We start from the raw sequence: 15,129 nt of genomic DNA, 5'->3' as shown, positions 1-15,129 counted from the left end.
AAAAATAAAACATGTTCGTATCTTTAATTATTTTCTGCTGATACCGAAAAGCAATAATCGGTTTGGCTCTACAAAGAAAAGTCCATATTTCCTCAAATCAAACCCATCAACAAGGCCACCTTTTGGTGTATTCGACAACTTATATGTAACGAATGCAAAACGTATTATTTTTTTCTTAAACTTGCATCGTTTCAATCACATGTATGAACATGTATATTTGCTTTAATTACACGTGATAAGTAACCCATTTATAATTGGCCAGAAATCATTTCAGCACCGAGGACAGAGACTGAATCGACGCCTACAAGTTAAGGATATCTGGTTTCATACTGTTTGCTTATGTTTCTTAATCATTCCACAACTGCTCATGAACACCCAGAGCCCAATTATCTGTTCTTGATTTTTGAATTAAATGAGCGATAATGTCAGGTTTCACGTCAGACATGAACAAATATTTAACAAGCAAGCATTGCCAATGACTGGTTGAGTAAATTCTGTTGATGAATGTATAACGCTCTCACTGCAACACTCCTGTTTATTTGAACACTGTTATCCCCACGTAAAATATTATTCGTATCACCAAATAAGCTGAATCACCTATAGATAACAACATGGGCAAGTTTTATGTGAACAGATACACACGCCACGAGAACGCGCTTTCCGCACCAAGGACAGTGTTGTACAATGTATTAATCACAAGCGAAATGAGTGAGGAACACTGAAATTCCCCACATTGTCTCAAGTGTGAAAACGAAAAATTAGAGCACACCAAAATTCAACGATCACAGCCTGTCAGTGTAGTTTGCTATTTGCAAACACAGCGGGTTTTCACAAACAGTCGAACCAGTGATTTGCGCACACGTTTAAAAATATAACAACAAACATAAACCTCGACTTTTGAACATACTTTTAATCTTAAGGGCATCTTACCTCCTCAGATGTCCTTCGCCTATCAGGGAGTACCAGTGTATTTGCATGGCTGCCAGGAACTATAGTAGATCCAATACTCATTCTAGGTCCAACCAGCATGTATCTTTTATCTCCAGATCTGTATTGAATGCTGTGACATAATGTCCCATCATAATTAGTCTCTTGTAGATATTTAGATGTGTAGTCTGTGGATTTGGAGCACTGCATTGCAATCAGCACAATGATGCTGATGAGAAAAAGAACAGAAACGGCTCCCAAAGTTATCATCAGGTAAAAAGTCACATTATTGTCTTCATCGTCAGGGGCTGCACTTTTCACATCAGAAGCTGCAAAAGCTTCTTTGGGCTCCACAAGTTTCACAATCACAGTAGCTGTTGCTGACAGTGAAACATTCCCATTGTCTTTGACCAGTATGACCAGTTTGTGTTCAGCCTCGTCTGTCTCTGTGAATGAGCGAAGTGTCCTGATCTGTCCTGTGTAGCGGTCCAAACCAAAGAGACTGTGGTCAGTAACTTCCAGCAGTGAGAACAACAACCAGCCGTTATATCCTATATCAGCGTCATAGGCTCTGACTTTAGTCACCAGGTGTCCTGCGTTGACATTGCGAGGAATCTCCTCCACACCTTCAGCAGAGCCGTTGGAGCTGAGTGGATACAGGATGACTGGAGCGTTGTCGTTCTGATCCAGAATGAACACGTTGACTGTGACGTTGTTGCTTAGTGACGGAGTTCCGGAATCTGTTGCTACAACTTGGAACTGGAACGTTTTCAGAGTTTCAAAGTCAAAACCTTTCAGCGCAATAATGTCACCACTGTCTGAGTTTATGTTTAGAAATGAAGTGAATTTATTGTCTTCACCACCATCTCTAATAACTTGATATGATATTTGTGCATTTTCATTCTCATCACAATCAGATGCTCTTACGGCAAACACAGATGCTCCTGGATTGTTACCCTCATTGACATAGAAGGTATAAGGGCTCAACAAAAACTCTGGTTTGTTGTCATTCACATCTGACACCACAACACTTATCGTCTTCTCAGAGGATAATGGAGGTTGACCTGTATCTTTTGCAGTTATTTTCAGGTCATAGTGTGACTGTATCTCCCTGTCTAGAGGTGATTTAGTCACTAATGAAAACATTTTATCTTTCAAGGATGGTGATAAAATGAATGGAACATCTGCATTGACACTACAAATAACTTGGCCATTAAGTCCAGAGTCCAAGTCATTCACACTAATAAGAGCAACTGTAGTCCCTGGTCTTGAATCTTCTGGGATCGAGCTCGAAAAGGAGGTAACCTCAATCTCAGGTACATTATCGTTCACATCAACTATCTTAATAATAACACCTTTTTCAGTTGTAAGCGGAGCAAAACCTTTATCTGATGCTTGTATCTCAATTTCAAATTCGTCATTCTCTTCATAATCAATTGAATTTTTAACAGTTATCTCTCCTGTTAATTGATCCACATTGAATAGGTTTAATACGTTTTGATGAGTACTCTTACTAAATGAATAAACTACATCCCCGTTTGTCCCTTCATCTGAATCTGTTGCATTTACCTGCATAACTACTGTGCCAATTAAAGCATTTTCTTTTACTGTCACCGAATAAATATCTTTTGAAAAAACAGGTGCATTGTCATTCACGTCTAAAACATTTACTAGAATGTCCACAGTACCAGATTTTGGAGGTTTACCTCCATCCAGAGCCGTCATAGTTAACGCATGGCTTCCTGCCTTTTCCCTGTCTAAAGATTTTTGTACTACAAGTGTCGGTATTTTACCAACGCCACGTTTTTCTTTAACTTCCAAACGAAAATGATCGTTTTGGCTCAGTTTGTATTGTTGCACAGAAAATTGACCACTGTCTGGATCTCGTGCCGGTTTCAGTTGAAATCTTGCTCCAGGCAACACTGATTCTGAAATCTCCAATGTATTCTCCTTATCGGGGAAAATAGGTGAATGGTCATTTATGTCCAATATTTCCACTTCAACATAATGTACCTCCAATGGGTTTTCGAGAACAGTTTTCAGATTTATCACACATGCACTGCTTTGTTCGCACACTTCTTCTCGGTCAATCTTCCGGTTCATGTACAGAATGCCGTCGTTTTGATTCACACGGAAATACGGGTTGGCGTCACTAGACACAATGCGATACTTTCGGTTTTTCAGAGTGCCTTTGTCCAGTCCAAGATCTTTTGCAATGTTTCCAACAACAGTTCCTTGGTTGACTTCCTCTAAAATGGAATACCTCTGAGCTGTGGCCACACTCCACAACAGGACCGCGACAACGCATCCAACCAGACACCCTCGCGTTTGATGCTTGAAATCCCTTTGTTCCATTGTCAAATTAGAAAAAAAAAAATCACCGATCCATCACAATAACAAAAACCAGGATTATAAATAAAGAAGACTTTTCCGGTCGTCTCACGTTGACAAAAATAACTCTAAACAGGATTTTCACATCGGAACAAACATACTCCAACAAAGCTGAGCAACACTGATGCGAGACTGGTGGAAAAGGTGGATCCAATAAACGATGACGACAACCCCGTTGGCCGCTCTCTTTTTATATTACACTGACACCATGCGACCGCATTTGATTTTCACATATAGGCTATTGCATTTTAGCTCATTATATAATTAAAGAAAAAAACGTGTTCGTATTTTAACTAGTCGTGCTCATACCAAAAAGCAGTTATAGTTAGTTTGTTCCTACAAGGAAACTCCCCATTTCTTCAAAACAAACCAATGAACAAGAGCACGTTTCAATATATTTAACAAACTATATTTTACACATGCAAAACTATTATTTCTTCATTAAAACTGCATTGTTTCCATCACGTGTGTGATCATGTATTTACTTTATTTAAATTACATGTAATACGTAGGCAATTTATAACTGGACAGAAATCCTTTTAGCACCACGGACAGAAGCTGAATTAAATCCGACTTGTTTAGGGTATCTGCTTTCATACTGTTTGCTACTGTTTGTTAATTATTCCACAACGGCTCATGAAAACCCGCAGCAAAATTAGCTGTTATTGATTTTTGAAAGAGATGAGCTACCTTTTCAATTTTAAAGTGAAACTTCAATCAACATTTAAAGAGCAAGTATTGCCAATTGAGTAGTTGAATGAGGTCAAGACAACTCACTATACATTTATATCAGAAAATAAAATAAGACTAATTAAATTAAAATTAATAAAAAAAAAATCAAATTAATTGTATTTTTGTAAACCGAATGTTTTATTAAGACCTTAGTGTAATCATTGTATATTTTCAGATTGACGGATTTAAACGGTATATGTCATTTAAAGTGATGCATCTAAACCGGAGATTGGAGCTTGCTTAAAATTCGCAGCATCCCTTTCATCAAAACGTTGCACAGACTCAAACATAGTGAACTTCAACATACAAAAAACATATAATAATGAATGGTATATAACGCTAATATGAAATCACTTTCTATTTAGTTAAATTGAAAACAACAACAACAACAACAAAATACCTACCCCTTGTCTGGTCTGACTGCACTGAAAGCATCTCCTCAGTTAAAACTAGTTTGCCAGACATGTGACCATGGATATAATTTTTGGGGGGAAAAAAATTAAAAATGTGCTTGTGTTTATTTTTAAGTACCTAAACCTGGTGTTGTAATTTTACAACAGTGGATCTTACAGAGTTAAGGATTTGTTCTTTTGAACTTTAATGACTTCCTCATTGTCACACTTTTGCTATCTTAAGTATTTGTGGAAGTGCCATTGTATCCTTCCTGACTCTATTTAATTTCCTATATACCCATGTAAATGTTTTGTACTACTATGGTACAATAGTGCAGTGAGTTATCATCATGTTGTATTGATTTTTCATTGACCCAAAATAACGCCCACAGGGTGCATGGGCTTTTTAGTTATTTTTCAAAGCTAACTGAAACTCCAAAATGAACAAACAATATGACGAAATAAAGCTTGTATATTAGGGTGCAAACAATATACATGCCGTAAGAAGATGATTTTAGCACCACGGACAGTGTTGTAAACCTTCTTCATCACAAGTTAAATGATAGATACATGATGAGTAACACTGACATTCCTCACGTTGTCTTCAAGTTTACAAATGAAAAGTTAAGAGCACACATAAATTCAACAGTCAATAGCCTGTCATTAAAGCTTGTTGTTTGCAAACACACAGCAGCTTTACAAAAAACAAAGAAGCAGTGATGTGCAAACATATTTAAAAACCTTGACGTTTGAACAATATTGTGTTTGGTAGAGGCAGCTTACCTCCTCAGATGCCCTTCTCCTGTCAGGGAGCACCAGTGTATTTGCATGACTTCCAGGTACTATAGTAGATCCAATACTCATCCTAGGGCCAACCAACATGTATCGTTTATCTCCAGATCTGTACTGAATGCTGTGACACAGCGTCCCATCATAGTTGGTCTCTTGCAGATATTTAGATGTATAGTCTGTGGATTTGGTGCACTGCATGGCAATCAACACAATGATGCTGATGAGGAAAAGAACAGAAACTGCTCCCAAAGTGATCATAAGGTAAAAAGTCACATTATTATCCTCATCATCAAGTGCTGGACTTTTCACATCAGAAGCTGCAAAAGCTTCTTTGGGCTCCACAAGTTTGACAATCACAGTAGCTGTTGCTGACAGTGAAACATTCCCATTGTCTTTGACCAGTATGACCAGTTTATGTTCAGCCTCGTCTGTCTCTGTGAATGAGCGAAGTGTTCTGATCTGTCCTGTGTAGCGGTCCAAACCAAAGAGACTGTGGTCAGTAACTTCCTGCAGTGAGAACAACAACCAGCCGTTATATCCTAAATCAGCGTCATAGGCTCTGACTTTAGTCACCAAGTGTCCTGCGTTGACATTGCGGGGAATCTCCTCCACACCTTCAGCAGAGCCGTTGGAGCTGAGTGGATACAGGATGACTGGAGCGTTGTCGTTCTGATCCAGAATGAACACGTTGACTGTGACGTTGTTGCTTAGTGGTGGAGTTCCGGAATCTGTGGCTACAACTTGGAACTGGAAAGTTTTCAGAGTCTCAAAGTCAAAACTTTTCAGTGCAATAATTTCGCCACTGTCTGAGTTTATGTTTAGAAATGATGTGAATTTATTGTGTTCACCACCATCTCTATTAACTTGATATGATATTCGTGCATTTTCATTCTCATCACAATCAGATGCTGTCACCGAAAACAGAGACACCCCTGCATTGTTACCTTCTGTGACATAGAAGGTATAAGGGCTCAATGAAAACTCTGGTTTGTTGTCATTCACATCTGACACCACAACACTTATCGTCTTCTCAGAGGATAAAGGAGGTTGACCTGTATCTTTTGCAGTTATTTTCAGGTCATAGTGTGACTGTATCTCCCTGTCTAAAGGTGATTTGGTCACTAAAGAAAACATTTTATCTTTCAAGGATGGTGATAAAATGAATGGGACATCTGCATTTAAACTACATATAACTTGGCCAATAAGTCCAGAGTCCAAGTCATTCACACTGATAAGAGCAACAGTAGTTCCGGGTCTGGAATCTTCTGGGATTGAGCTGGAAAATGAGGTAACCTCAATTTCAGGTATATTATCGTTCACATCCACTATCTTAATACTAACCCCCATTTCTGTGGTAAGAGGAGCAATACCTTTATCTGATGCCAGAATCTCAATTTCAAATTCATCATTCTCTTCATAATCAATTGAATTTTTAACAGTTATCTCTCCTGTTAATTCATTCACATTAAATAATTTTAAAATATTTTTATTCATACTCTTACTGAATTGATAAACTACATCCCCGTTAGGACCTTCATCTGAATCTGTTGCATTTACCTGTATAACTACTGTGCCAATCGGAGCATTTTCCTTAACCGTCACGGAATAAATCTCTTTCGAAAAAACAGGTGCATTGTCGTTCACGTCCAAGACCTTTACTAGAATGCTCACAGTACCAGATTTTGGAGGTTTACCTCCATCCAGAGCCGTCATTATTAAGGCATGGCTTCCTGCCTTTTCCCTGTCTAAAGATTGTTTTACCACTAATGTTGGTATTTTCCCAACACCACGTTTTTCTTTTACTTCCAAACGAAAATTATCGTTTTGGCTCAGTTTATATTGTTGCACAGAAAACTGGCCACTGTCAAGATCTTGTGCAGGTTGAACTTGAAATCTCGCTCCAGGCAACGCTGATTCTGAAATCTCCAATGTGTTTTCCTTGTCAGGGAAAATTGGTGAATGGTCATTTATATCCATTATTTCCACTTCAACATAATGTACTTCCAGTGGGTTTTCAAGAACAGTTTTCAGATTTATCACACAAGAACTGCTATGTTCACAGACTTCTTCTCTGTCAATTTTTCGGTTCACGTACAGAATGCCGTCGTTTTGGTTCACGCGAAAATGAGGGTGTGCATCACCAGACACAATGCGATACTTTCTGTTTTTCAAAGTACCTTTGTCCAGTCCAAGATCTTTTGCTATGTTTCCAACCACAGTTCCTTCGTTAACTTCCTCTGAAATGGAATATCTCTGAGCTGTGGCCACACTCCAAAACAGGACGGCGACAACGCATCCAACCAGACACCCTCGCGTTTGATGCTTGAAATCCCTTTGTTCCATTGTCACATCAGAAAAAAATCACTAATCCATCAAAGTAACAAAAGCCACGATTGTATATCGGAGAGTTTCCCCGTCGTCCTACATTAACAAAAATAACACCAAACAGGATTTTCACATCGGGAGAAATATCATCCAACACGACCGAGCAACACTGACGCGAGACTGGTGGAAAAAAAGGTGGAACCACAAAGCGTTGATGACAACCCCGTTGGCTGCTCTCTTTCTATATTATACTGACACCATGCGACCGCATTGGATTTTCACTTATATTGTATTTTAGCGAGTACTATGATTGAAATAAAAAATAAAAAAATAAAACTTGTTCGTATTTTAATTAGTTGTGCTGATACCGAAAAGCAATAATCGGTTTGGCTCTACAAAAAAAAGTCCATATTTCTTTAAATCAAACCCATCAACAAGGCCGCCTTTCAGTATATTCGACAACTTCTATGTAACGAATGGAAAACGTACCATTTCTTTCTTAAACTTGCATCGTTTCAATCACATGTGTGAACATGTATATTTGTTTTAATTACAAGTGATAAGTAACCCATTTAAAATTGGCCAGAAATCATTTCAGCACCGAGGACGGAGACTGAATCGACGCCTACAAGTTAAGGATATCTGGTTTCATACTGTTTGCTTATGTTTCTTAATCATTCCACAACTGCTCATGAACACCCACAGCCCAATTATCTGTTCTTGATTTTTGAATTAGATGAGCGATAATGTCAGGTTTCACGTCAGACATGAACAAATATTTACCAAGCAAGCATTGCCAATGACTGGTTGAGTAAATTCTGTTGATGAATGTATGACGCTATCACTGCAAGACTCCTGTTTATTTGAACACTGTTATCCCCACGTAAAATATTATTCGTGTCACCAAATAAGCTGAATCACATATAGATAACAACATGGGTAAGGTTGTGGGTGGTTTTTTTTTATTTTTTAATGTACTTGCAGTGGAATTAAAACATTGAAGCCCATAATAAAACAGTAAAAATAATGTCCTTGGGTTCGTGGGCTTTTTAGTTTGTATTGATCAAAGCCCAACAAAATAAGGATCCAATGTAAATAAACAATTTGGAAAAATAATTGAGTATGGGTACACTTGTAGATTAGGATAGAACTGATACACAACCCACGAGAACGCGCTTTCAGCACCAAGCACCGTGTTGTACAATGTATTAATCACAAGCGAAATGAGAATGAGGAACACTGAAATTCCCCACATTGTCTCAAGTGTGAAAACGAAAAGTTAGCGCACACCAAAATTCAACGATCATAGCCTGTCAGTGTAGATGGCTATTTGCAAACACAGCGGGTTTTCACAAACAGTCGAACCAGTGATTTGCGCACACGTTAAAAAATACAACAACAAAAATAAACCTTGACTTTTGAGCATAATTTTAATTTTAAGGGCATCTTACCTCCTCAGATGTCCTTCGCCTATCAGGGAGTACCAGTGTATTTGCATGGCTGCCAGGAACTATAGTAGATCCAATACTCATTCTAGGTCCAACCAGCATGTATCGTTTATCTCCAGATCTGTACTGAATGCTGTGACATAATGTCCCATCATAATTAGTCTCTTGTAGATATTTAGATGTGTAGTCTGTGGATTTGGAGCACTGCATTGCAATCAGCACAATGATGCTGATGAGAAAAAGAACAGAAACTGCTCCCAAAGTTATCATCAGGTAAAAAGTCACATTATTGTCTTCATCGTCCAGGGCTGCACTTTTCACGTCAGAAGCTGCAAAAGCTTCTTTGGGCTCCACAAGTTTGACAATCACAGTAGCTGTTGCTGACAGTGAAACATTCCCATTGTCTTTGACCAGTATGACCAGTTTGTGTTCAGCCTCGTCTGTCTCCGTGAATGAGCGAAGTGTCCTGATCTGTCCTGTGTAGCGGTCCAAACCAAAGAGACTGTGGTCAGTAACTTCCTGCAGTGAGAACAACAACCAGCCGTTATATCCTATATCAGCGTCATAGGCTCTTACTTTAGTCACCAAGTGTCCTGCGTTGACATTGCGGGGAATCTCCTCCACACCTTCAGCAGAGCCGTTGGAGCTGAGTGGATACAGGATGACTGGAGCGTTGTCGTTCTGATCCAGAATGAACACGTTGACTGTGACGTTGTTGCTTAGTGGTGGAGTTCCAGAATCTGTAGCTACAACTTGGAACTGGAAAGTTTTTAGACTCTCAAAATCAAAACTTTTCAGGGCAATAATTTCGCCACTGTCGGAGTTTATGTTTAGAAATGATGTGAATTTATTATCGTCACTTATATCTCTGTTAACTTGATATAAAATTCGTGCATTTTCATTCTCGTCGCGATCCGATGCTCTCACTGAAAACACAGACGCTCCTGGATTGTTGCCCTCGGTGACATAGAAGGTATAAGGGCTCAACGAAAACTGAGGTCTGTTGTCATTCACGTCTGATACCATTACATTGATCGTCTTTTCGGATGTTAACTGAGGTTGACCGGCATCTTTTGCTGTAATAGTCAAAACATATTGTGACAGTTTCTCTCTGTCTAGGGGTGATTTGGTCGTTAATGAAAACATTTTATCTTTTAACGACGGAGTTAGCGTGAACGTGACGTCATCGTTGACATTACAAATAACCTTTCCATTAAGTCCAGAGTCTAAGTCATTCACACTTATAAGAGCAATTGTAGTTCCAGGTCTGGAATCTTCAGGTATTGATCTTGAAAATGAGGTAACCTCAATCTCGGGTGCGTTATCATTCACATCCACTATTTTAATAATGAGGCTTTTTTCTGTCGTCAAAGGAGCAATACCTTGGTCTGACGCCTGGATTTCGATTTCATATTCGTCATTTGTTTCATAGTCTATCACCCCTTTAACTGTTACTTCGCCTGAAATGGGATTAATGTCGAAGAGATTCAGAATGTTTTGACTCATACTACTGCTAAATGAGTAAATAATATCCCCGTTAGGACCTTCATCCAAATCAGTCGCATTCACTTGTATAACTGATGTGTCCATTGGAGCATTTTCAATGAGTGTCACGGAATAAATATCTTTTGAAAAAATCGGAACATTATCGTTAACGTCCAAAACCTTTACAATAATGTTCATAGTTCCAGATTTAGGAGGCTTACCTCCATCCATTGCTGTTAGAATTATTGAATGACTTCCCGTACTTTCCCTGTCCAAAGGTTTTTTAATGACCAATATTGGTATTTTGCCATCACCACGCTTTTCTTTAACTTCCAAACGGAAATTTTCGTTTTGGTTCAGTTTGTATTGCTGCACAGAAAACTGACCGCTATCACGGTCTAGTGCGGGTTTTAACTGAAATCTTGCTCCGGGTAACACGGACTCTGAAATCTCCAGCCTTTTATCCTTTTCTGGAAATAGTGGCGAATGATCATTTATGTCGAGAATATCCACCTCAACATAATGCACCTCGAGTGGGTTTTCTAGCACGGTTTTCACATTTATTATGCACGAAATACTTTGCGCGCACACCTCCTCTCGATCAATCTTTCGGCTCACGTACAGAATTCCGTCGTCATTTAAATTGAAAAGCGCATCCGCATCACTGGTAACAATCCGATACCTTCTGTTTGTCAGAGTGCTCTTATCCAGTCCCAGATCCTTTGCTATTTTTCCAACCACAGTTCCTTCATTAACTTCCTCTGAAATCGAGTACCTTATTTGAGCCGAGACCGCACTGCACAGCAGCACAGCGACAACACATCCAACCAGACATCCCCGCGTTTGATGCTTGCAGTTCCTTTGTTCCATTGTCAAGTATAAAACCATCACCAATCCATCACAACGACGACAAGAACGATTGCAAATATAAAAGCCTTCTCCTTCGTCTTTTGCAAAAGTAGCAGCAGCCGGGGTATTCTCGATAGCAGCTATTCAAAAAGGCTGAGTGAACATTCTAGCGAATGTTTTAAGAAGGTCGAACCACAAAACAACGACGACACCACCGTTTGCTTGTAACGTTTGATATTGCACTGACACCATGCGGCCACATTCAAGCATTAGATATTTCATATTTTTAGTATACTGTATAAGCATGAAACAGTTATGCCCCTCGCACCCCTGTCTGATCATGCATACCCGTCTCACAGAGGAAACAATATATTCTAGTTGTAATATTTTTGGTAATAGAAAGACTTCCAAATTTGGCCAAACCATAACAAGCCAAATACCGAACAACCACACATTGAAACACGTGACCACATGTTTCATATAGTTTGCTAATTATGTATTCTGTCAGTGTTGAAAATCCCACATTTCAAACTGGATAATTCGTGTTTATTTTAATTTGTGTATATTTTGTGAGCTATAATTTGTCAATTTTATTTGACCTTCAAACAAAAAATAAAGGGGTTGATTATTTCATCATGTAAACCCGTCAAAACTGACTAGAACTGCACAGGATTCAAAATACTTAAATCACTTTACATTAGTTATTGTTCAAATATGAGTGCTTGTTTGTATCGCATTATGTAAAAACATTAGAGTGTTAAGCGATTGTGTGGAGACGAAGACAAACAAGCACTATTTAGAAACAAATGACTAATGATAATAATGGAAGAATAAACGAGTACAACCGATGGCTGTGTGACTCGTTATGGAACATTTTAAAAACGTGTAAATAAAAAGGTTTTAAATTTACATTTATATGTCAACTCCTACAGTGACATTACAGTTCAATACATGGTATTACAGAATATAAATAAATGAATGAATAAATAGGAGGCAACTCATAAACATTGCCTGAGGAATGCTAGTTCAAATTTTAAGCACCATGGACAGCGACGGTAGCCAACAAATTCCAGTTTAAATCAAGGCACCTACTGACAGCTTCAATTTAGAGTGCCTTACCTCTTCGGATGTCCTTCGCCTATCAGGGAGCACAAGTGTATTTGCATGACTTCCCGGAACTATAGTAGATCCAATACTCATCCTGGGTCCAACCAGCATGTATCGTTTATCTCCAGATCTGTACTGAATGCTGTGACACAGTGTCCCATCATAATTAGTCTCTTGCAAGTATTTAGATGTGTAGTCTGTAGATTTGGAGCACTGCATTGCAATCAGTACAATGATACTGATGAGGAAAAGCGCAGAAACTGAGCCCAAAGTTATCATCAGGTAAAAAGTCACATTATTATCTTCATCATCCCGTGCTGCACTTTTCACATCAGCAGCTGCAAAAGCCTCTTTTGGCTCCACAAGTTTCACAATCACAGTAGCTGTTGCTGACAGTGAAACATTCCCATTGTCTTTGACCAGTATGACCAGTTTGTGTTCAGCCTCGTCTGTCTCTGTGAATGAGCGAAGTGTCCTGATCTGTCCTGTGTAGCGGTCCAAACCAAAGAGACTGTGGTCAGTAACTTCCTGCAGTGAGAACAACAACCAGCCGTTATATCCTATATCAGCGTCATAGGCTCTGACTTTAGTCACCAAATGTCCTGCGTTGACATTGCGGGGAATCTCCTCCACACCTTCAGCAGAGCCATTGGAGCTGAGTGGATACAGGATTACTGGGGCGTTGTCGTTCTGATCCAGAATGAACACGTTGACTGTGACGTTGTTGCTTAGTGGCGGAATTCCAGAATCTGTTGCGACAACTTGGAACTGGAACGTTTTCAGAGTCTCAAAGTCGAAACGTTTCAGCGCCACAATATCCCCGTTTTCTGAGTTTATGGTGAGAAATGAAGCTATTTTATTTTCTACATTTATGTCCCTGTAAACATGATAGGAAATTAGCGCATTATCGTTAACATCACGATCAAACGCTTTGACAGAGAACACGGATGCGCCTGGTTCATTCGCTTCGGTGACATAGAAAGTGTATGGACTTTGTTGAAACTCCGGTTTGTTGTCATTCATATCTGACAGGATTACATTGATGGTCTTTACGGATGTTAACGGAGGCTGGCCACCATCTTTTGCCGTTAATGTTACATAATATTGTGATTGTTTTTCTCGGTCCAGTGGTTCTTTGGTCACTAATGAAAACATGTTATCTTTTAATGATGGCGTTAGAGTGAATGGAACATCTGCATTTAAAGTACATATAACTTTCCCATTAAGTCCAGAGTCTAAGTCATTCACACTGATAAGAGCAACTGTTGTTCCAGGTCTGGAATTTTCAGGGATCGAGTTTGAAAAGGAGGTTACCTCAATCTCAGGTGCATTATCATTCACATCAACTATTTTTATGATGACACTTTTCTCAGTGGTCAGAGGAGCGGTACCTTTGTCGGATGCCTCGATTTCAATTTCATATTTATCCTTCTCCTCATAATCTAACAGACCTTTCACAGTTAACTCACCTGTTAGCGAATTTATATCAAACAGGTTTAATAGATTTGGATTCATGGTGCTGCCAAATGAGTAAACTATTTCTCCATTAGTCCCATCATCAAAATCCGTTGCATTCACCTGTATGACTACTTCACCCACTGGGGTATTTTCATCAACCCTGGCTAAATAATCCTCCATAAAGAAAACAGGTGCATTGTCATTAATGTCCAAAACCTTTATTATAATATCGATAGTTCCTGTTTTAGGTGGTTTACCCCCATCTAGAGCCGTCAGTATAAGTGAATGCCTACTTACAGTTTCCCTGTCTAAAGATTTTTTCACAATTAGTATTGGTATTTTGCCATATTCCCCTTTATCTTTGACTTCTACGCGAAAATGATCACTTTGACTTAATTTATACTGCTGCACTGAAAACTGACCGCTGTCTGGATCCCGCGCAGGCTTTAGCTGAAACCGCGCTCCAGGCAAGACGGACTCTGAAATCTCCAGTCGTTTTTCTTTCTCAGGGAAAGTTGGTGAATGGTCATTAATATCGAGCACTTGCACGTCTACATAGTGCACCTCGAGTGGGGTTTCGAGCACAATCTTCACATTTATCACACACGAGCTGCTTTGCGCGCAGACCTCCTCTCGGTCAATTTTCCGGCTCACGTACAGAAAACCATCGGCGTCGTTTATGTTGAATAAGGGATCCACATCACTGGAAACAATTCGGCACCTCCTGTTTTTCAGAGTGTTTTTGTCCAATCCCAGATCTTTCGCTACGTTGCCAACCTCAGTTCCTTCACTGACTTCCTCTGAAATAGAATATCTCAATTGAGCCTCGGCGATACTCCACAATAACGCAGCGACAACGCATCCAGCCAAAAATCCTCGTTGGCCTTTTCTTTGTTCCATGGTCAAATGCGAAATAATCGCTAGTCCATCACAATGACAAAGCCCGCTTGGAGAAATAACAGGACATCCCTTCAAGGAAATATTCCAATACGGATCCCAAAATAACAGCAACTAAGGTGTGCTTTAAGGGAAGTAGTATAGTCTGGACATGGCTGTGTTAATCCTGAAATGAGAGAGTTGTCAAGATGCGGAACCGCAATGCAAAGATGACAAGCCTCTGCGGTGTTGAATTTCAATATTGCAGTGACACCTTGCGACCATATGTCGTATAGCTGAAAATTCAACTGGTTTTGTGGCATAAAAATATATTGAGAAGATATTTA

General features: G+C 39.3%; 4 protein-coding genes across 4 annotated transcripts in view; all 4 read right to left on the bottom strand.

Annotated features, from left to right (window-relative positions):
* LOC308110671 (protocadherin alpha-C2-like) overlaps window positions 1-15,129 on the bottom strand; it is a gene marked incomplete at its 5' end in the record, with an annotated part of 191,219 nt that overhangs the window by 138,645 nt on the left and 37,445 nt on the right. The gene's annotated exons all lie outside the window — the stretch shown is intronic.
* On the bottom strand, window positions 916-3,282 carry LOC308110883 (protocadherin alpha-8-like; the record flags this gene model as incomplete). Its single annotated transcript, XM_080465503.1, has 1 exon — window positions 916-3,282. The coding sequence occupies one exon, from the start codon at window positions 3,280-3,282 to the stop codon at window positions 916-918; it is 2,367 nt and encodes a 788-aa protein (XP_080321629.1).
* LOC308110881 (protocadherin alpha-3-like) lies at window positions 5,036-7,577 on the bottom strand (the record flags this gene model as incomplete). Its single annotated transcript, XM_080465501.1, has 2 exons — window positions 5,036-5,044; window positions 5,184-7,577. 2 exons carry the CDS (start codon window positions 7,575-7,577, stop codon window positions 5,036-5,038), a joined length of 2,403 nt encoding a protein of 800 aa, XP_080321627.1.
* LOC308110879 (protocadherin alpha-3-like) lies at window positions 7,599-14,806 on the bottom strand (the record flags this gene model as incomplete). Its single annotated transcript, XM_080465499.1, has 5 exons — window positions 7,599-7,655; window positions 9,011-9,688; window positions 13,139-13,473; window positions 13,840-13,917; window positions 14,329-14,806. 5 exons carry the CDS (start codon window positions 14,804-14,806, stop codon window positions 7,599-7,601), a joined length of 1,626 nt encoding a protein of 541 aa, XP_080321625.1.

This window comes from Lipophrys pholis, assembly GCF_963383615.2.
Source record: "Lipophrys pholis genome assembly, chromosome: 6".
In the NCBI taxonomy this organism is placed as follows: domain Eukaryota; kingdom Metazoa; phylum Chordata; class Actinopteri; order Blenniiformes; family Blenniidae; genus Lipophrys; species Lipophrys pholis.
This window is presented reverse-complemented; position numbering and strand designations above follow the sequence as displayed.